The sequence below is a fragment of the Panicum virgatum genome, chromosome 5N, assembly GCF_016808335.1.
Source record: "Panicum virgatum strain AP13 chromosome 5N, P.virgatum_v5, whole genome shotgun sequence".
Taxonomy (NCBI): Eukaryota; Viridiplantae; Streptophyta; class Magnoliopsida; order Poales; family Poaceae; genus Panicum; species Panicum virgatum.
In genome coordinates, this window is record NC_053149.1 from 20,424,323 (window position 1) to 20,447,576 (window position 23,254).

The 23,254-nt window shown below is 44.5% G+C and overlaps 1 protein-coding gene across 1 annotated transcript; it reads left to right on the top strand.

Moving 5' to 3' along the window:
• The first annotated feature begins 6,254 nt into the window (after positions 1 to 6,254).
• LOC120674237 (dihydrolipoyl dehydrogenase 1, chloroplastic-like) lies at positions 6,255 to 13,858 on the top strand. Its single transcript, XM_039955382.1, has 15 exons — positions 6,255 to 6,715; positions 8,176 to 8,322; positions 8,569 to 8,703; positions 9,260 to 9,377; positions 10,429 to 10,553; positions 11,328 to 11,453; positions 11,544 to 11,624; positions 12,075 to 12,137; positions 12,219 to 12,293; positions 12,405 to 12,483; positions 12,573 to 12,673; positions 12,845 to 12,958; positions 13,108 to 13,221; positions 13,319 to 13,390; positions 13,515 to 13,858. Exons 1-15 carry the CDS (start codon positions 6,407 to 6,409, stop codon positions 13,560 to 13,562), a joined length of 1,707 nt encoding a protein of 568 aa, XP_039811316.1. The 5' UTR covers positions 6,255 to 6,406; the 3' UTR covers positions 13,563 to 13,858.
• The last annotated feature ends 9,396 nt before the right edge of the window (positions 13,859 to 23,254 follow it).

Consider the following 23,254-nt stretch of genomic DNA (forward strand, 5'->3'; position numbering starts at 1 on the left):
TCAATCCTCATGCTGTCATGTCATCAACCCACTAAGTGTCATGCTGCCACGTCATCAACCCACTAAGTGTTATAATTTCTATTTCTCTCAATCATGTTTTCCACTATACTGCGGTTCATCAAAAGTATAAATAAAGAAGAAGCCCAACAGCCAAACTTTTTATATACAATTAAATATTACTATATGTAACATATATATATTAAAATTGCCTCTCTTTGTTTCCTTTTATTATTGCCTCATGAATGTTATTTTCATTTATCAATTAAAGTTTATCTAATATTAATAAATAAATAAATTCACATTTGTTCTAAAAAATGCAAAATAGTTCGTCTTCTATGGTCTTTTTATCTTCTAGTATTGATGCATCCCACTAGAAAACATTGATTTATATTTCTCTTAAATCTCATTGAGCCACCAACGATGGAAGAAGCACTTCTTCATCCACCTTCTGATCATGTCTCTTCATTTCTCTCATATTTGTAACTTGATCATCCAAGCTGTCGTTTTCTTAAGTCTCTCTATCTACCAATGCCACCACCACCTCTTCCACTTCTCATGATCTGTACAGCCCCACCGCCCTATACATTTTGCCCGGTTGAAGTAATCTAAGTGTTGCACACACTCGTAACTCCATTATTCCATTCGGTTCCGGCAGCTCCTCACCTTTCCTAGCTGTTTTGCTACTCTTAAATTTTGCATTGCATCACTGTGGCATGCAGGAAGAGCACCGTATAGCAGAGACGTCATCAATCCATATGGGTTCTCCGCCTTCTGCCCCTAAGAGTTGAGGAGTGTTGCTGCACGTGTTTTCTCTTCCACCATTACTAGAGTACTAATCCCATCATTCATAAAATCTATTCTCGGGGAACCATGGATTCATGATCACTAATTATATCATTTCTTTGCAGGATTGTTCCAGATCTCTTCTCTTCAGTGTTACATATTCATTCATTGTGTTCTGATATTAACTCTATGCTTGGCTCCTCCTTAATATTTTATTGTTCGATTCAACTATATTTGTACAACTATATTTCCATTTATCAATATTTCACACAACTGCATTCCTCACACTTCAATTTCTTAAAATATTTGCAGAAATTTCACTTAGCCAAGAGAGTTGATACAAAGTCGAATTACTTCACAGAATGATGTAGACTTTTCCATTTCCTCCTAGAATAAAATTAAAGCGATCTTACCATACCTATTATGGTTCCTTTTTTTATCAGTTTCATCGACTTGAGCTTTTTATATGTACATCAACTTTAGTATTTAAGCATATCTAATATACAACCATGTCATATATCTCCAATGTTAAAATTGGTTGCAACTTCATATCTTCATCTTTTTAGTACACTCAATTTCATCATTTTTTGTCCAGAAATCTCGCAGCAACACGCAGGGCATTCAACTAGTAATTATATGTAACATTGCCTTACTTCATCGTTGACGTCATCGCTTTACCTTATTTCTTCATGACTTCCATCTACTGTCGAGGATAGATCCCATTACCCATAAGAAAGGAAGGAGATGGTATGATTCCTCTACAATCTTATTAGAACTCATACCTTGTAATCTTACTAATCGACTAGTAATACCATCCTCAGAAGTATATAAAGGAGGGCAAGGGTACATAAATCGGCATAAACACCTCAAGTTTAAACTAGGCAAAACACGAATAATCCCACGCAATACAAATCACCAAACATGATGTAGGCTATTACACTATTTAGCAGCATGAACATGTTTAAATATGGGAAAATTCGATTCATGCCACCACAACTCCGTGAAATTGGGTTTCACGTTGAAAATCATGCCACTCAATGGCATCGATTTCAACATGAAATCAAAAATCGTGAAATTGTAGTGGCATGGATCCAACTGACCCTTTAAATATTGTGTAGTGTGAACCATTGAGTTCCTGATCTCGATACCACTCTGCCAAATCGACTACATTGTGGTACCTTGGTTGAGGTTGACAGTAAGAACATCGACGCCTACTATTGCTCCTATTATGAACTAACAATCCTTGTAGCTCTTTTACTTCCTGCACCACATCAACTTTCTACTTCATCCTCCTCACTTAGCTCCCTTTGGCATAGTTTCAGTTTCTCCTAGAATAGCTTCTGAAACAGCTTCTCTGTAAAAACAAAGCTGTTTTGAAAATTGTTTGACGAAACAGCTTATTCAAAATCTTATAGAAGATGTTAAATGACCTATACGCCCCTAGCTATTTGACTTGTTTGTTCATCTATATTGTATGTTTGCACTCAGTTTACAACTTTAGTTCATGTAAAATAAATAAATAAATAGAAATATTGGTTAACTAATTATCATTGTCTTGTTATATTAGTTGAGTATTTTTATTACAAAAGGAGGCATAAGCTATGCAATGAAGCATACATACTCATGATGATCTAGATTGCCCTTGCAAGGTCACCACAGATATATCAATGCTCCGAGGATTAGATTCTGAAGTTGATGTATCTCTCCTGCAGTTTGGGAAAGATGATCATGCCTTAGTGCATGAAACAACAAATCAGTGTCGTGCATAGACCTAGGTTGTCCAATAGATGCATATGTGAATCGCAAGTCAAAATCAACAACAACAAAGATATTTTGTGTCGATGCCGGAGCCAATGCCGTAGCCAATCCAGCCCCAAAGCTGCAGCCGCGGTGCTACTCCACCATTCCAGCAAAACCTCGGCGCCGTCAATGGCCGTCCCTCCGGAAAGCACGCCGGTGCCCACCCCACAAGCGGGGCTGCCAGTCCATGCAGCTGCGGTCGCAGGACCACCAGGCCATGCAGGGGTGCCAACGGTAGAACCAGCCGCCGCACTGTCGGGCCACACAGGGGTCCATATTCGAGCCGGGCGTTGGACCATTGTCGCTACCTGTTGGTCCGCTCGGCTGTCGGGCGCCGTCCGGCCCCGATTCGGAGCCTCCGCTATCCCTAATCCACATATCGAGCTTGTCCATGGTGGCTCCGCCGGCTTCCCCTGCTGAACTGGCCTCCCTGCACAAGGACGCCATCGGCCGTCGGAGGGGATTCATTTCCACTGCCGACGCTTGTTTCTGCGAGGGAGGGAACAACATGTGGCACTCGCGGGTAGCAGCCAGGGGTGCGTACGGAAGGGGATAAGGCTGTGGCAATTTGGGCGTAAATATTGCAAAGTTGGTCGGCAGATGGATACATGTTCATGTGGCCTGCAAGAGAAGCTGAGCGAAACCATGCCCGAGGGGCTCCCTCTGCAGTGAAAGCCACAAAAAGCTTCACCATGTGCTCCGTGGATGAAGCTGCCACCAAAAAGAACTATTTGGCACAGCTTCGCTAGAAGCTCTCCTTAAATCTGTGCTAAAGGGCCCTAAGTTTTGTTCATATATCAATTGCCAACTACTCATTATCATAGACCATCTTTTTAAGCTAATCGCAAACCTAAACCTAAAGATTTCCTGCACATCCTTTCAAGCTAACATCAAAATCTGAACTCTCAAAATTCTTAAAAACTTTGCATATCTGTACAGAGATATCATATGGATAAAATAAAAATTATAGAGATATTTTCAATGCTTGGACCTAGATAGCATATTTAACAAGTTTGTTAATTTCAATTTTTATTATTAGAATTATGATGCTAGATAAAATTTTGCTTATCGATAAGGGCACGTACAACGCCTAGATGACGCTGTCGATTTACGTCAATCGTTACAAAATACATCTTCGCGGAGGGCATTGAACATGGTGAAAGGCCCTTATTTGGTTTTTGGTAATTGAGTGATAACTTAGGTGGACTAATAAGTGTCCATGTTGAGATACACAGATGATTAGTCTACACAAAAACACTAGTATGAGCAACATGTGTCATTGAGGAGAAATGACTAAGTGTTAATGCTATGCTCATATAGTGCGATGAAGGAACTCATTGCATATGAGACATGACATGGAGTCATATGGCTAGATGGAGAGGATCGAGACAAGGCTTTGTGTCGATGGACCGGTTGCAAGTGTGAAGGGCAAGTTGGAGGATTTGAAGTGACAAACCGCATGTGGCGGGGAAGCTTGAGCAAAGACTTGGCGCCAATGGACCAAGGCAACAGTGAAGAGCAAGTTAAGTTGAGATTGATGAACCAACAAGGTCACATGATGATATATATGAAGTGGATCGTATCATTCAAGAAAGATCAAGCCAAGTGTTTACTCATGATGATGATCAAAAGACTTGATGAAGATTGGTGCTTGTGTGGCATCAACAGTTGGGAAGATGAAATGGAACGCGCAAGACAAAAGTATGACTTGACCAATGATGATTTTATGGGTGACCGGACCGCACCCAACTCACCGTCGATGCCCAACATGGCGGATTCCACCCACATGACTCCTCACTTTCTCTATCTCTTTCCCCTTCTTCTTCCCTTTTCTCCTTCATCTTCCCCCACCATTTCCTTTGCTTCATGGCAGGCGCGGCGCGCCGGCGGCGGAAGGGGAGGGGCGGAGTGGCGGCGGTGGCAGGGAGGGGTGGCGCGGCGCGGCAGGCATGGCGGGCTTCGTGCCCACAGGGAAGCGGCGTGACGGGGAGGCGCGCCACCGGTAGGGATGCTCCGCGCGGCGGGCCCACGGCGGGGGAGGCCCGGCGCGACGGCTCGTCGTCCAGGTAGGCGGTGTTTTTTTTTGTGCAAAATTGTTTACAAATTTTTTTCGTCTTTTTTTTGTTTTGGATGCAAAAATAGTGTACCCGAGCTTTTCTTTTTGTTTCGGATGCAAAAAAAATTTTCAGAGTTTTTTTATTTTGAATGTAAAAGTTTTTTCGGCAATTTTTTTAAAGTTTGTTTCTTCAATTTTTTTCTTCCAAAAACTTTTCTGGTCAAATTTTTTTTACCTCTCGATATTTCTCCTTGAAACATTTTCTAGAAAAAAATTTATCAGACAAAAAATTACTAGAAAATAGGTAAAAATGTCAGAAAATCAACAGTATGAATCTCATCTTACGGTCGCTCGTAAACTAGTCTCCCCCTATGACTTGTAGGGCATTTCATTTCACCAATCAAAGGTTGTGTAGAGAAGTGCATGATCGGATTTATGATAGATGGCCGTACTAATAAAGAGGAGCAAACTTGTTTGCATATCGGTCATCTAGTGCCAATTGAGCGAGCTAATTTTGCATACATTGCTAGGATCGAGCGGCATTGAAAGTTTTACAAAAATAATTTGAAAATGCTAACTAAGGCTTAATGGTGTTGATAATCCCATGGAAGATCATTTGGAGTTGGCATGCTTTGGTAAAATGGTTTTTGCTGTTTTCCTAACTATGGGTTAGATTTTGGAATGGAATTCTGTGTTGATCCATTTTGTTTTGGATCATTTATTCAGTTGGGTTCTGTAGTCCTCTGAATAAGCTTTCCATAGAGTCTAATATCACCTAATCATATTCGCTAAGTGAGAGAGCGATTCTAGTGTGTTGCATTGAGAGTTTGCAAGAAATTGGCACTAGGTGATCGAGTTGCAAGCCAGTGGTGCTTGTTACTCTTGGAGGTTGCCACCTTCTAGACGGCTTGGTGGTGTGTCTCCATTGTGAAGCCCGCAAGAAGATTGTGCGGTGCTCCGGAGAAGTGATTGTGAGGGGTATTGTGTTCACGCCACGGGAGTCGCGAAGAACAACTCTAGTTGAGCGAGACGCGAAGAGCAACAAGTGGTCCGGTCGGGTCAAGTGCTAGAGCTTGTGGTAAGCACTCCACGTGGAAGAGTGTAACTTGTGAGTCACCACTAGTAAAAGGATCGGCAGCAACTTTGGAGCTTGCCTGAACGGGGACTAGTTTGGCGGCAACCAAGTGAACCTCAGGATAAAATCCTTCTAATCGTTTGCTATTCAATTATATACAAGCTTATATTTAAGAGTCATATGTATTATCTGCGTATATTATGCATTCCCTTATGCTTATGCATGTAATAAAATGGTTATAAATATCAAATTATGCACTATATCACTTTGATATATGTGTCAAAAAATAAATTAACTAGATAGTTAAACAGATGATTTATTGTAAGATGTCTCTTTAGCTATCTGTGTATGATAAATAGATAGCAGTTGTCTTACATGCCGTAAGACTTACCCAGCTGGAGGACAAAGGGAGAGATAGCAAAATAGAAAGAATAAGAAAATATTTATATAAAAATAAAAATTGGGAGATACCCGTTGCCAAAAGAAATATTTCCCGGCTGACTGCCTACCTGGCAGTCTGGCACCTCTGCATCATCAAAAACATCATCATCCTCTTTCCCTGCTTCGAATCCTCCGCCCGTCGCCAAAACCCACGCTCCCCCCACCCTCGCCTCCTCCGCCACCGCTTCCCTCACCTCGCATCCTCTTAAACGTCTCGGCCCTACCGCCTCTCACCACCGCGCGGTGCTGCCATGTACTCCACGGCCATGTCCCTCTCCGCGGCTTCGGCTTCGGCTGCGGCGGTCGCCAGCGGCGCCGCCGCTTCCAGGCCCAACGCGATCCGGCCGTCCGCCGGGATCCGCTTCTGCGGCCTCCGGCGCGAGGCCCTCGGGCTCCGCACGGTCCGCTCCTCGCCGCAGGTGGTGGCCGCCAGGCGGAGCGTGGCGGCTGCGGCGACGGCGGGGAATGGCGCGGCCGGGAGCGGCGGCTTCGACTACGACCTCGTGATCATCGGAGCCGGCGTCGGCGGCCACGGCGCCGCCCTCCACGCCGTCGAGAAGGTCAGTTACGCTCACGCTGCGCTGCAGGTCTTGCTAGGGGGTGTGTAATGCATGGTGGGTGCGGTTGCTGCTGTCGTCGTGTTCTGGTTCTGGTCGAATGCAGATCGAGAGGCGGTGACGCCAACTCTCGAAGCTTGTTTGTACTTTGTGTCCAAGTTCAGGCTAAGGGGTGTACTGTGGCTGCTATGCTCATACTAATACTTGGAGTCTGTCTTAGTAAGGCAAGAGTTGCAGGCCTGCTCAAATTCAGCCGGAATATAACGAGATGCATGCTTCAGTTCTGTGGCTTGGTGCTGTTGCAGGCCTGCTCAAATTCAGCCGGAATGTAGCAACATACATGCTTCAGTTCTGTGGCTTGGTGCTAGAGTTTGGTTTCTTCGGAAATCCCTCTGAATCGTTAATTTTGGGTGATTCTATAATTTGATCGTTTTAAGAAGGTTTTTCAGCAGAGAAGTTGCCTTAGTGCAGCTGGCTAGTGTCCTTAGGGAAGAGCTAGCGGACCAGGGTTCAAATCCTGGTTACTCACATTCGTTCAGGTGGGGTATTTAATACCTCCCCGTAGCCCGCATCATTTAAGAAGGTCTTTCAGTAGTTTAGAAACAATGCTGTAGTAATTAACGAGTGGTCTGTGTAGAAATACTGGAATAGAGAAGAGAAGAAAAAATATGTAGAAACACGCAGTTGCAAGGATGCCTCCCTCAACTTGGGACATCTCGTGCTTAGTATTTGCTCGAGTTTGACCTTTTCTCAATGACTAAGTATTTGTGACAATGGACATTATTATTGTTAAGACATTTTTTACTTGCTCTATGCCTCTACATGTCCAAAGATCTAATTTCATCAGAAATTATTATAGGATTTATGTTGGTATTGTGGTACTCACTAATTGGAGCTAGTGGATTGGCAAAGCCTTTTGTGTATATACTGCTAAAATGTGATGGGAATTTCCTCTTCTTTTTCTTACTATGCATGCTTACATTGTGTTTATATTACCTGGTCAGTCAGACAAAATAAATAGCAAGAGTAGTCTCTGATGATCTGGCATTGGCTTTAAGAAGTGACAAAGTTTGGCTATCTTTTTGGCATTATGCTGTTACTACCACCAGAGCATCGAGTTGCTTTGAATATATAGGGAACTGTTCTATAGTAGTATTACTTCTGTTTTCTTTCAAAAAGCAGTATTGCTTTGCTAGTTCTGATGACTGCAGCAAGAAGTCTTGACATATGTATTTTCCCAATAATAATAAGTAACTGTCTGGATGGCAGTAGGTGCATATAACCTATCAAACGTGTCTGTATTTTTTGGAGTTATCCTATGAATGAATTTCATGATTGGTACGGAATACCATGTTACTCAAAGGGCACAGACTGGTTTACGGACATTGAGCTTTATTTATGCTGCTAGCAATTGATAACTTCACATATTTCAAGAAGTGCTGCTGATGATTTGGCTCATGCAGGGTTTGAAAACAGCGATAATTGAGGGAGATGTCGTGGGTGGGACTTGTGTGAACAGAGGTTGTGTTCCATCAAAGGCTCTCCTTGCTGTAAGTGGTAGGATGCGCGAACTTCAAGATGAACATCACATGAAGTCACTGGGCCTGCAGGTGATACTTTCTTAATGGAACTAGTGATTGTGATGCATGATTTGATGTATCAGCAATGGTTTACAAACTGCATTGAACCTCAATAAACAGTCGTGTTGAATCTGCACTGTACTAATTGTTTTACTATCAGCCGTTGGCACATCAATTTAATCAGCCAATTAATAAGGCCTTGGTAGATTCTATTATTAGCTGAAAAATGGGAATACATTTAATGGACCATCGTACCATTTGCCATGCTTGTAACAGGTCTCCTCATCAGGATATGACAGACAGGCTGTTGCTGACCATGCAAATAATCTTGCCTCTAAAATACGCAGCAACTTGACTAATTCAATGAAAACTCTTGGCGTGGATATACTGACCGGTATTGGCACAATTGTGGTAGGTCATCTCTACATTTTCCTTTTTTTCGTCAGATACTTTTCTATCTAATGTTTTGTTGGTTGCAAGTAGTAGTGTTTGTCATCATCTGATCTGGTCCGTATATAAACTTCACTTTCACTTGCTATTCTTAGCAATCAAGGGATCACAGTTGGCTAAATGGTGGGGTTTATCCTGTATCCTAAATATAGGCCTTTCCCAAATTTTAAAAAAACTTGTATATGGTTTAGCATTTCAATGACTAAAACTGGTGAACTTATGTTGCATCTGAGCTACTTGAGGAGTCGATTGTGTCTGGGTTCTTAACGAGTCAATTGCATCTGGGCTACTTAAGGAGTTGAACACAGTAGTTATCATATCAGCCTACAAGAGTACAATGTACATCTTCCTGTATTGGAACGCTGAGTCAAATATGCTCAATCTGAAAACATGTATATTCAGCTATATAAGATGTCATGTATAAACATTGGATTGAACTATGCCTGCTGTATAGGTTTTTAATGTCGTAGAGTATCGTTTGTAGTGATTAATATGTTACTATTTCTGATGTCTGTAGGGGAAGCAAAAAGTGAGATATGGAAAAGCTGGTTTTCCAGATAATGAAATCACTGCTAGAAACATCATAATTGCCACCGGATCTGTTCCTTTTGTCCCCAAGGGCATTGAAATAGATGGTAATTGCTGTTTTCTCTGGAACTTCATGTCACCAATACAATTGACCTAGTGAAATGAGAAACAATACTGTTCAAACCTATCATGCTTCAGATAGTTATTGTCTTATTGATCCACAATCCGTTTTGTTTTAGTGCAAGTAACATTGAAGTACATCTAGACATGCACACGACACTACTATTATTATAAGAATATTTTACGCTTTAGCTCGTGCAATATTTTTACATGATAGTAATTCGCTGCAAGGAGTGTTGGACATCACACATTTAAGCCACCTTATTTGTTTAAGATATTAGCATATAACTGTCTCATATTTAATTAACTTTGCATGGTAGTATTTAATTAACTTTGCATGGTAGTCCATATTGAGTTGCATGCACCGACCAGTTCAACCCAAAAGGCAAAAGCTTAAGCTGATTGGGAGAGGTGGGCAATTCATATATATTCCAACACTCCCCCTCACGTGGAGGCTCCCTCAGACCTCAGACGTAGAATAGGAGCGAGCAGCAAGTATTTTATTTGATTGCGCTAACCAGGATTCGAACTCGAGACCTCTGGCTTTGATACCATATTGAGTTGCATGCACTGACCAATTCAACCCAACAGCTTAAGCTGATGGGGAGAGGTGGGTAATTCACTTATATTCCAACAGTCCATTCATTTACCATTATCACAGGATAGTGTGTGTTAAGCTAGTTGTAGAAATGTAAAAAGTCGATCGTCGACAATCCCTGTTAATGAGTAGAGATGAAAACAGGAACTACCTTTTGCTGTTTTGGATAGTTATATGAGTGTTGGGTTGTCTTTTCTTGTTATCTATCCTTTCGATCAATGTATCAAGGGACCTGGGCATAAGAAATCAGATCTATCTACCTGCTGTTGTTTTAACTGTATCTTGACACTGGAAGATAATGTAGTGTATGAAGAACAAGTGTACCTTGAAATTTCAACGCTTCATATATATATATATATATTACTGTAGCTAAAATGTGTTATTGGTCATTCCTATTACATTGTAGCATTCTTTAAAAGCTTCACCATGGTTTTATGCAGGTAAAACCGTATTCACTAGTGATCATGCACTAAAACTTGAGTCAGTCCCCGACTGGATAGCTATTGTTGGAAGTGGTTACATTGGACTTGAATTCAGTGATGTATACACGGCTCTGGGAAGTGAGGTATACGAACTTATTCAACACATCATTTGCCTAAATACATGCTTAGGAAGAGCTAGTTGTGGTAGTTAGTTTAGCGAATATTCCTTTATCATATATCATGGAAACATGGTCTCATGGACAGGAAAGTAAAAAAAAAACATATTGTTGATGTAATAGTGTACATTCTATGCATTATATAGATGTTGACCTAAGTACACTTGTATGTTGCAGTACTTTATTTTTCTTGCAGAATGTGCCATAACAGGCCTGCTTGATATTTCTGATGTTGAGCTAAAATGATTTAAAATTCCATTCTTGAGATGACATCGTGTTGATATTGTTGGCCTAAGTAATTCTCTCTTGTATGCTGTAGCACTTTATTCATAGAGTGCGCCATAACAACAAACCTGCTTTGTATTTCTGATGTTGCCTTAAACGATTTACAACTTAACCTCAAGATAACGTGGTTCATTATCAGTACATACACCATTCTTCGTACGTATCTCAAAATTGGTGTCATGAGCCCCCCCCCCCTTTATAATTGTGTGTGGCCTTCTAATTTCTAAATATTGATGGTTTCATGGTTGCCCACGTGGGCCTATTTCAAAACCATGTAGTGGAATGGATCTTCTCTACCTTACATATGACTGGGTTGCAATGTGTGGTGATTAATTTGACACGCATAATTACAAGTGAGGATGAACCTGAAAACCATATTATGCTTTGATCTACAATTGAACTTTTCTTTCATCAGATGAAGTTTCCTCTATATTCATACAAATTTTGATCGATCAGGTTACTTTTGTTGAAGCTCTTGATCAATTAATGCCTGGGTTTGATCCTGAGATTGGGAAATTAGCGCAGAGGATTCTTATTAATCCTCGTAAAATTGACTATCACACTGGTGTTTTTGCAAGCAAGGTAAAGTTAACCTCAACTCAAGCTTTTTAATGATGTGTGATCTTCCAACATGGTTGTATAATTTATCCCTCGAAGTATTCATGTCTCTAGATTACTCCAGCAAAGGATGGTAAACCTGTTCTAATTGAGTTGATTGATGCTAAGACGAAAGAACACAAGGAGACACTTGAGGTAATGGATTATTCTCTTTTCCCTTAAGTTCTTACTTTAGTTGGTTTCTACAAATATTTGGGAAACTTGCATCACTATGTTCTCTTGAGCTGAATGGCTTACACTGGAAGATAGCTGTGTATTTGATGTCGCTACAATAAATTAACATTGCCAACTTAGGTATAGCTGTTTTGTATACATGTTATCATGAATTAACCAAACTGATATGCCAAAGTAAATGTCAGGATAGTGTTGGCAGTACGTAGTAGTTAATGCTTGTAATGTCATATATTGGCATTCCAGTGATGCTTTTAATATGACGTAATCAGGCATTTCAAAAATTGCTTATATCAGTGGACCTTTGATTATTACAAATTACAATCGTGCTTTACTCAAATAAACAGTATTTCTGCTTGTTTCATACATGATATATATCTTTTTTATCTTGAAACTGGGAATTTCTATCCACAGGTGGATGCCGCACTTATAGCTACTGGAAGGGCACCCTTCACCAAAGGACTTGGCTTGGAAAATGTAAGTACATGGGAAAGGTTGCCATCATAATTTTGATATTTTTAATTATGCTAGTATCTAAATGATGCCCTTTTTGTGCAGATCAATGTTGTTACACAACGTGGTTTTGTTCCTGTTGATGAACGGATGCAAGTTATGGATGCAGATGGCAATGCGGTATGCTAAATATATCATGTGTCACTGTTACTATCTTCTTCCTTTACAATAATTATATCCCTAGAGCGTGTTTCATTCACTTTTGCTCCATAAACATCGATTGGTATCTAGGTTCCTAATTTGTATTGCATTGGAGATGCCAATGGTAAGCTTATGCTTGCTCATGCAGCCAGTGCACAAGGAATCTCAGGTAAATATTATGTTCACCTTTTACTTTTATGCATGCTCTTCTCTTGATCACTATAGTTGTTTTATGAACAAGTGTTCATCTGGATGCAGTTGTGGAGCAAATCAGTGGGCGAGACAACATCCTAAATCACCTAAGCATTCCAGCTGCCTGTTTCACTCATCCTGAGATCAGCATGGTTGGGTTGACAGAGGTAAGTCAGGCATCTTCTTCAATCTTAATATCCTCTGCTCAACATAGTGAGAATCACTGTGGTAAATTTAATCTCACTAGGTCACTTTTCGTAAATTCACGACCTTTTATCAACTCTTTGCTTTTTTTGGTAGCAAAATGACTCCAATCAAATTTTCTCGTGCTTTTGCAGCCACAAGCTAGGGAGCAGGCTGACAAGGAAGGATTTGAAATAAGTGTTGTAAAGACCAGTTTTAAGGCTAACACAAAGGCTCTGGCGGAGAATGAAGGAGATGGACTTGCTAAGGTAATACAGTACTAGTTTTCGACCCTTCTGCATTCTAGATACAACAGAAACTTGCGGTGGATACAAACACCAGACTGTTATGCTAAGGACTCTGCATGGGTCCTGTAACCTCTAACTTTGAAGTGACGAGATGTACTCTTTTGCCTCAGATGATTTATCGTCCTGACACCGGAGAAATTCTTGGAGTTCACATTTTGGGGTTGCATGCTGCAGACCTCATCCATGAGGCATCAAATGCCATTGCCCTTGGAACTCGTGTGCAAGTGAGTTTGATATGAACTTTGTTAGTTTTGTAGCATTTGTGCTGTCTGCGTATTGATAAAAAGCTTGAATTTTCACATAACCGTTTGTACCCTGCAGGACATCAAGTTTGCCGTTCATGCACACCCAACCTTGTCGGAGGTTCTGGATGAGCTCTTCAAGGCTGCCAAGGTACATGTGCCTATTTTTTTAGAGAAAACATGTGCCTATTTACCCTTGTTGTACTATGCATATAATTCTTTGTGCTGAAAATATAAGCAAACTTCATGTCTTGCTCTTTTTTTTTCTTCAACAGGTTAATGATGGTGTTTCGCATTCTGTAAATGAGCCAGTTGCGGCGTAGGGAGAAACAAGAGTGGAAAAGAAACCATCTGCAACAGCCCAACTCCAGTTATATATCCTTAGTAACTCCAGCTATATATATCCTTAGTGCTAGATGTATCTTCTACCCACATAAAACTGATTTTTGTAGCCATTCACTGGGCATTTTCGTTAGGGAATAGTACAGACACTACCTATTTATTGAGGGAAAGGGAGATCCAGTTGTCCTCCCTATGTATGAGAGAACTCCAAATTTTGCAGCCCTTTGTATAGAGTAAATATGTGATGCCTTTACTTTGTCGAGTTATCTTGTCTGAACTTGGGATTGTTTGGAGTATTAGGCCTGTTTGAATCTATCCTAGCTACAGCTATCCAATTAATTTTTTGTAGCTAGGTGGAAGCAACTAAGTTAAATAATGTTGGAGAGTTTTCAGCTGAGATAGCAGTGTCCTAGAGCTAAAATGAGTTCGATAGCAACGTCGCGCAAGCCTTCTCCAGCTTCAAACTTGGTCTCTGGGAAGATGCCTTTCTAAATTAAATTTTGATAACCTGTTCCTTATATACAATAGAGTAAAATGCACTGAGGGTCTTTAAACTAGTTGACCTGTTCTGTTTAGGTCCATGAACTTCGAAAGTGCATTTTTAGGTCCACGATCTATTTAAGTGTGTCAATTGAGGTCCAAAACGTCTCTGACCAGTGTGGACCGCCACGTCGGATCTAACGTGGACTGGGCCTGTTGCGAGAGCGGGACATATATGCAAATCACCCCCTCTCCTCCCCGCCGCGCCCGCCTGAGCTCCACCTGCTCGCGCTCGGTCGCAGCCGAGCTCCGCCGTCAAGCCTGTCCTCCGCGGGGCCATGGCGGCCGGCATTCGCCCTCCCCTGCTCCCTCCGTCGCGTAGCGGAGACGAGGCGAGGCGCCCCCATCGCCGGCGCCACTCCTCCCCCTCGACTTGTGCGCGCGCGCCGGCCGCTCGCAGTGGAGGCGTGGCGAGGCGAGGCGCGGCCGGCGAGCCGCGAGCTCGCAGAGCTGAGGTAGCACGCGCTCGGGCCACGGCGGGCTCGCGGAGCGGCGGCGGCGTGCGCTCGGGCCACCGGCGCACGAGGTCGAGGAAGAACCTCTGCGCCTCCCTCCCCGGATTCGCCCCGCCGGCCACGCCGCGCGCCGGCTACGGCCCTCCGCGGCTGTAGCGAAAATGGCCTCTCATGCCATATTTCAATATAATGTTTTGGCGATTGATGACACACACAACACTTGGACTAATATGATTGTTAAGATGAACATTCCCAGGCTCTTAGGCCCGGTTAGCGGACGGGGGTCGAGGGGGAGCCGCCCCTCGCGGGTCTCAGGGCAGCGCCCTGAAAGCTCTTCGGTTCGGGAGCACCGGAAGAACCGACGCCAGGGCATCGGAGCATCCAGTGGTAGTCGGAAGAACTGACGCCATGACACTTTGGTGCAGAAGGGAATCGAAGCCAAGTCAGCCTATAGTCACCGGTTGAACCGACGGTCCAAAATAGGGCATCGGTGCATTGGGTGTCCTTTGTACCAGAGACGATGTCAAGCGCCCAGGAGAAGTTTCTTCAGCACCGGTTCAACCGACGGTGCATCGGAGCATACCATCGGTGCAATGACGTCAGCGCCCAGGAGAAGATTCTTAAGCACCGGATGAACCGGTGATGCATCGGTACAAAGCATCGGTTCAACCGGTGATCACTACGTTAGCTGTCAGAACTTCAACGGCTACTTCGGTTTATGAGTGACCGGAATAACCGACGCTACCCCTGCCAGAGGCATCGGTTCTTCCGGTGATACGCAGATTTACAGCTGACCGTTGGAGCAACGGCTACAAGACTTGGTGGCCTATATATACGCCTCACCCCGTCCATTTGAAGAGTGCTGGAGTTGCTGAACATTCTACTACACTTGAAGAACATCTCCAACCACCTTAGAGCTTCATTATACATCTTATAGGCTTAAGCACACTTGTGAGAGTGCTTAGTGCTTGTAATAGGGATTAGTTCTTGCGAGAGCTCCCTTGAGAGAAGTCTTGCTGCGGCAAGCAACTTGTGATCCGTCGTGTGACCCTCCGTCTTGGTGTGGAGTGGCAACGACACTTTGTGCGGGGGAAGAGGAGGCCCCTTCCTTGGTGGAGAAGCTCCATAGTGGATTTCGGCCGGGTGACCGAGAGAGACGGTGGCGGTGCACGAGACTCGGTGTCTTGTGGGCACTTGCCTTTGCTTGTCGGCATCGCCATTGGTGGCGTAGTGCAAGACGGTGATCGGAAGAGCCTCGGTGTCCCGTGGACATAGGCGTTTATGCCGAACCACGTTACATGACCGTGTCTACTCGGGAGTTTACATCCCTCTTGCACTTACCTATTTACTTACCATATTACGTTTCCGCACTTACTCTTTGTTGTGTGCCTTTAGTTTCCTAGTTAGTTTAATTAGGATTGGCTATAGGTTGCAAGTTTTTAGGGGTAAGTAGAGAATTGCATAGATAAACCTTAGTTATAACTAGCATGTATAGGACGTGTTAGGTTTATCTTATGCAAGTAGTTTGAGCCCTAGGTTAAAAATCGTTTAGCGACCCTATTCACCCCCTCCCCCTCTAGGGTCGGACACCCCGGTGATCCTTACAGCGGCTCGCGCACTCCTGCTCCGGCGGGAGAAGGGGAGATGGAGCTGCGGCGGCCCCTCCCTCCTCTCCTCCCCTGCGCCGACTCCACCCCATCCCCTGCTCCATCTGTCGCCGCCCCCTGCAGCTCGCGCAGGGCCATGGCGGCGGCAGCCGGAGCCGAGCGTGGCTATGCCGGAGCCTGCAGTAGGGCGAGCGGGAGCGCAGGGGAGGAAGAGCAGCCAGAGCCACTGCTCTGTGCTGCCACTGCCTGGACGCGCGCCCCCAAAAGCCCGCGAGCCTGCACCGGCCTCCCGCGCGCCGCCGATCCCGTGTGCTGCTCTCCGGCGCGAGCGCCGCGCGCCGCGCGGGGATCCGCCGGAGGTGGTTCGCGCTCAGGCAGGAGCCGGCGAGGCACGCGCGGCGGCCAGGCAGGAGCCGAGCAACAGGGCTGCGGCGGCCGCACGGTGCTCCGCGCCGTGTGTGCAGGGGAGGGCCGGGGATCCGCGGAGCTCGAGCGGGAGGGAGAGGGAGGGAGGAGGGGCCGCCGTCACCATGGCCGGCGGACAGAGAGACGGCCCGAGCTCGGTCCCCGCTGCCGGGGGCGGGGCAACGCCGCTCCGCGCGCGGATCCGGCCGGCGGCGGGGCGCCTCCGCGCCGCGGGCCTCCGCGGCGAGGGAGGAGGAGGAGGACCGGGGCGGCGCGGCGAGGGAGGAGGGGAGAGGCCGCGGCGGCGCGGAGCTAAGGCCGGAGGAGGGAGGGAGGAGGGGCACGCCCATGGCCGGCGCGGGGAGGGAGCAGGAGCGCCCATGGCCAAGGCGCAGGGAGGGAGCCGAGTAGCGGGGCTGCAGCAGCCCGGCAGTGCGGGAGCAGAAGAGAAAGGATGGGGGAGAATTGAGGAGGGCTCGGCTTGGGAGGGGTGATTTGCAAATATACCGTCCACGTTGGATCTACGTGGCGGTCCACGTAGGCGGTCAACGCGGTAAGAGGTGTTTTGGACCTCAAGTGACACACTTGAATAGATTGTGGACCTAAAAATGCACTTTCAAAGTTCATGGACCTAAACAGAACATGTCAACTAGTTTAAGGACCCCCAGTGCATTTTACTCTATACAATATTCAAAACAAACAAGACTACACCTGAGTTATACTTTTAAAATATTGTTTTTAAATTATGAATCTAGATTTTTTTAAATAAAAATGGACTATTTTTACAGTTGAGGGAAACCATGTTATATGTTTAAGAGAAAAATGTTATAGATTTGAAAAGAATTTTGCCAATTTTTTAGAGACAAATAATCCAGCTAAAAACTGTTCTAGCTTCATGACCAACCAAATTCAATAAACAATTTGTAGTGGGTCAAACTGCCAAAGTTTGAACCCTCTATGCCCTTTCCTAGAGCAGTAGTTTCTGTCCCTTGGCATGATAGTTCAACCTTTAGCGTAGCAGGGCATGAAGATAAGAGCTGTCTCTTTTTTTTCTCTATATATCACAATGATTAAAAGTCCCTCATCTTTGCTCTCCTCCCCGCTTCACGGAGGCAAGCGAAGTGTTTGGCTATTTTTCAGAAAGTCCTCCAGTTTTTGAAAAAATACAACTAAACTCACTCGTCGACGATACAATCCCCCGTAGAATCCTGAACTAATATTTATTTTGACATAAAAAGGAGAAATTTGTTGATGCTTGGGTCGTTACAAAAATCTCCCATGAGGCACATTTTCAATAACCCCCCATGGCCCTGATCCCTAATCTTTAGCTATTTTGCAAATAAGCCCTTCAATTTTCTAAAAATTACAACTAAACTCAGCTCGGCGTGACGGTACATTACCAATGTGTAGGACCTCAAATTAAATTTATTTCGATACATAAGAGGAGAAATTCAATAATACTCGAGTCTTTATAAAGTCCTCCCGAGGCACTTTTCCAACAAGCTCTCTCGAGGCCCGCACCCCTAACCCCCTCTCAGCCAGGGTTTACCTTTTTGTTTTTTTTCCGAATCCCGCCAACTGCCGGAAATAAAATTTCGGCCGAAATTTTGCTAGTTCCGAACGGAAAGAGAACTCAAATTCAAAAAACGAATTTTTTATGTATCCCGACCGAAATTTCGGTGATTTGGACCAAAATTCGGTGATTTTCGATCGAAAAATGATGTAATTTGTGATTTTCCTACTGTTCCCGAGGTCAAATGAAAAACTTTTGAATACCAACTTTGTTCAGTTTTTCGAGATCTACAACTTTTGTTTTAAGAACTTTTTCATTTGAGCAATGGTTTAAAAATTTTGGCAGAGTTTCCCCTGATTATGTGTATATTGTCAGTTTATAATGCATAACATATATATAACTCTACAAAACAATGACAAATGCACCATTTAAGACATAACTCATGTCCAAAGTCCACACATACAACGCATACATCCAAAGTCCATTAGAATTATTACAATCCAAAGATACAACAGAGGCAAAGGCATAGTCCATACTAAGTCCATGTAGCATATTCTCCGCATTTAAATGTTTATGTGAAATAAATTGAATAAGTAGAGGAAGCAAAACATATAGATAAATTTTGTTGATAGGATACGTACCTGCATTCTTCAATCCTCATATCTCTCTCCCGGTGGTCCCTCATACGGCTCGTCTGTTGGTGGCAAATACACGTACGTAGGTGGGTGATATTGCAACTGTGGATCTCCATATGGTAGGTAGCCGTGATAATCCAAATAAGGCAATGCTGCAACTGCCTGCGGAAGTGGCGGGTGCACCACCCCTGGTGGTGGCCACAGAAAGCCCCCTTGAGGGGGAGAAGTACTGTACGGGTTGTAGTACTGAACACTGGAGGCAGAATTGGAGCTATCTTCATCATATGCAAGTGGGGCATGTCGACCATGTCGACGTGTCGATGTTGTTTGTCGTTGTGAAGTAGGTGCTCCATGATCTGTATCTTGTGTTGCATGGGTGAAGTCTTCCTCCCCAGTGAATATTATAGTAGGAGCTATATAATAACCTGAAGTATCAGCTCGTCCACCCTCGTCGCCATCACTACCACCACTGTCGTTGCCATCATCGCCATCATTGGCATCACCGTCACTGCCATCACCTTCACTGCTACTAGAATCATCATCATCATCATCATGACCAATCTCCTCACCACCACTAGGCTCAGGTGTGGTTTCGTCACTACCAAGCTCATCCTCAGTGCGTGTTTTCTTCCCTTTTCTCATTTCGGGACCAATCTTAGTCTTTCTTTTTCCTAGATGTGTGTCCCCAATTGTTTTTTCGGCCCATGCCTCCACATCTTCATCGTGAGCAGAGCCTATGTCAGTGAACATCTGGCTCGGCAATGGAGTGTCAGTGAAGTCTGAGTCTTCATCAAATGCTGGGTCTCCATTGGACCTTGATTGCTGCATCCAATCTTTAATTGCTGATGACTGCCGGTACAAAGAAAGATCCATGAAACTGCTAACTGGATCATAGTCATATGGATCGACCACCTTAATAGCACGTTGCAGACGCAAGCGGAGGTTGTAGTTCACAAAGACCAATTTGTCCAATTTCTGGTGGCTCAACCTGTTGCGCAGTTTGGTGTGGATGTATGCAAAGGTGCTCCAGTTCCTTTCACATCCACTAGAGGATGCACACTACGACAACACTGGTGTATCTCCCCCCAAATGTAGCCCACCAAGCAGCTGGTGAAGTTCTACAGTCAATGACCATTCGCCTAGCAATGTCACTAGAGAACTCACATTGCTTCGTCCTGGATGTTTCAAATTCCTGCAATGCAATTGCTGCAGAATTAGTATTCAACATTTTCTCCAGACCATTGCGCATTACTGCCACGACTGTTTGTGATGTGCCCAAACTGTACTGCACGTAAGGGTTAAGAGCACAAACAGTGGGCATATAGGTGCCTGACATTACTGTGCTCATCCTTGCATCTATCACAGCCATGATCCTTTCAAATCGGAGGTAGTCACTGCTGAACTTGCTGGCATATGTCTGCCTCATGCTTTGATACTCCATTATCACCTCACTCAAATTAGGTGTCTTGTCGGAGTCAGCAAATCTCAGAAACATGTACAGAGGCTCAACATCATTGATCACCAACTCCATATTCGCCCACCATTGAATACTTGTCATGCATTCGTAAGCGTACCTTCCAGTTGCACTATTGAAGTGGCGAGACTGTCGGAACTCAGGTGACACTAACCATGTCATGAACTGGTCCTTCTTGTACATGCTTTCAAGGAACATGTAGTTGGTCCCAAATCTTGTTACATTCCACTTGACCAACTCCCCACCAATGGCTTCCCTCATCATGATGTGTAGACTGTTGGAGTTGTAGAGCCAGCTGCAAATTCGTTGCGCGCTTCGAATACAAGCATCATGCTCCGGCCACTTCCCTATGTCCTTCAGCATAAGGTTGATGGTATGGGAAAGGCAAGGATGCCATGCAATGTTAGGGAACTCGTGACAGAGAATTTTGCAGGCTTTTTTGTAGTTCGAACCATTGTCCGTGACAAGCTGAACCACATTGTGAGGCTCCACTTTCATGACCACTACTCTGATCTCCTGCACAACAATGCCAATGTAATATGCGTATGGTCCTATATTTTCTGCCAAGGTGAGAACAATGCATCGATTCATCGACTTACCTTCAACAAGTATTTATGGTCCTGTATTTTGTCGGACGCATTGATGGACTTCAAGAAATATATGGTGCCACCGCTATACACCAAGAAATTAATGACCGAGTTACGCATAGGCCCCGTCCATGAATCACACATGATGGTGACTCCACATTCATCCCACTCTTTCTTCCACTTCTCTATCTCATTCTCTATCTCCTTCACATTCTCATCCAAATATTTTCCATCTATCTCCCTCCCTGATGGTATTTTGATTCCAACACCTGCGGTCATAGAAGAGAAAGCATTGAGATCACAATGAAGGATATGTAATGTAGCTCAAAATATACGTTGTTACCTTGTTTCTGGGTCTCCACGATCGCAGCTTTAAAGTATGGGTCATCGACTTTCCGGACGGGAATACCGACAGCATGGCACGCCTTCGCCCATGCCCTCCCTAGAAGCTGTCTTGATGTCCTCCCCTTGACAGTCCATGACCGGTATCAATCCTTTGCTGCCGTGGACCACTGCTCAAACCTAGGTGGTAGTCCCTAACCCTCTCGGGGACTTGTGACTGGCTCCTTCTGAACATCGAAGGCTGCGGTCCACCACTGGCTCCAACACCACCACTTCTAGATCCAGCAGCAGATCCAGATCCGCCACCCCTCTCGTATCGTGGCCCAGCTTGCTGCATAAAGTCATACTCTTGGCGGGACTGGTGTAAGGCAGCCTGTAGCTCTGCATCCTCGTCGTGCCCCTGGCCACCCTCCTCCTCTAGGTCAATGTGCCGCCCCCTTGCTGCTTGGTCCCTCAGCACTCTTTCTCGGGCCCTTGCTTTTGCTCTAACCTTGTTCCTGTCCAACTGCTCACTAAAGAATTCCTTAACTTCGGTCGGAACCGAAGGGCAGTCCTTCACATTTTCCCCCTATGTGCCAAATGCTCTTTGAACCGTGTTGCTCCTCCCCCACCCTTCTCCTCCCTGCAATACTTGCATTTGAAACCACCCCCGACCTTTTGGCCATGCTCCCACACTACGTCTGGCATTGTCCTACAATTACAGAAAAATAGCACGGTGTAAATTCATGAATATCACATAGTAGCATAATGCAAGTCCATATATATAAATACTTTTATGGTTACATACTATTCTATATCACTTAGTACCTAGGTGACATGAATCAATCGACTCTTAATTTCATCAGTAATATTGAATACAACTCATATCCAAAACGTTGGAATAATTTTTTCTATACATTGCATTTCACATTGTCACTAGAATATCAAATCAACTAATAAATCCTAACATTCCCTCTAACCCTAGCTTCCCCATTGCAAAAATAGTATGAAGTTCATCATTTATCAAAACTAACTCACTTAGATCAACAACAACAAGCTTCACCATCACAAAATAACATCTCATACCTTTTTTTCGGTGACCGCGGCAAAATCCGGCCCTAAGGGGCGGTTTTCCGCCGGGATTTCAACGATCCGGTAGATCCCGGCCGGAACCCGCCGATTTCCCGCCGAAATTTCGGCCCTGGACACCGGAAACTGCTGCGGCGGTGGCGGGTGACCAGGGGAATGGAGGGGCGAGAGAGGCGAGCGACGAGGGGAGTGGGGGAAGGCCGAGACTCTGCCCACGGGCGTTGGGTAGGTAATAAATGTTAACGGGTCTCTTAATTGTTAACGGGTCCGAACCCATTTAGTGAATTTAACCAACCAAATCAACTTATATTTCAATTATTTCAAGTGCTACTCGCTCAGAAAAACACCTAGTTTTTTATTATATTTTTTACATTTTTTTTACAAATTTTTAAATTTTGAAACGAAATATATCGAAAATTTCCGAAATTTCTTTTCCCGGTGTATAGCGAAAACAAAAAAAATACCGAAATTTCGGCGAAATTCGACCGAAAATGTTAACCCTGCTCTCAGCCGAGGTTGGGGAGGAAGCGGCGGGTGCAACGGTGGACGAGGAAGCAGGGACGTGGCGCAGTGCAGAGCGCCTGAAAGGCGCCATATGTTCTAGTACTTTCATATGTATAGGGACTTACATATTGCGACACAAGTCACGTTGTCATGCTGGCCCCTACCCTATATTGATATATGCCGCACAAAATTTCTACATGTGGTTAGAAAAAAAAAACTCGTCTCACCAGCGTATGATCAGCCGGTGTTGTTGGTTGCCACCTATTCCGCCGTCAGATTGCTGAACGACTAGCTGATTGCTGCCTCAACCGGCTGACGTACGCGTACGTACGCAGCATGACCTCGAGTCGAGAGACATTCCAGAAGGTCAGACAGCGTGGTATACCGGATACTCCTCCCCAATTTTCTGTTTTGTTTGCTGCGTGGAGCCGATCGGAATTAGGCGGGGGGGCGGGGCCCACATGCAGCACCCAGCATCGTCACGCCCCCCGCCCCGGCCCCACCAGTTAATTGCCTTGCCTCTTTCCTTCCTTCCCAAACGCC

Bases quoted from the DNA above. Each gene is read 5' to 3' on its own strand.
- LOC120674237 (XM_039955382.1), top strand. From the start codon at position 6,407: ATGTACTCCACGGCCATGTCCCTCTCCGCGGCTTCGGCTTCGGCTGCG. The intron at 12,138-12,218 runs GTAAGTACATGG...CTTTTTGTGCAG, and splicing joins AAGGACTTGGCTTGGAAAAT to ATCAATGTTGTTACACAACG. The intron at 13,391-13,514 runs GTACATGTGCCT...TTTCTTCAACAG, and splicing joins AGCTCTTCAAGGCTGCCAAG to GTTAATGATGGTGTTTCGCA.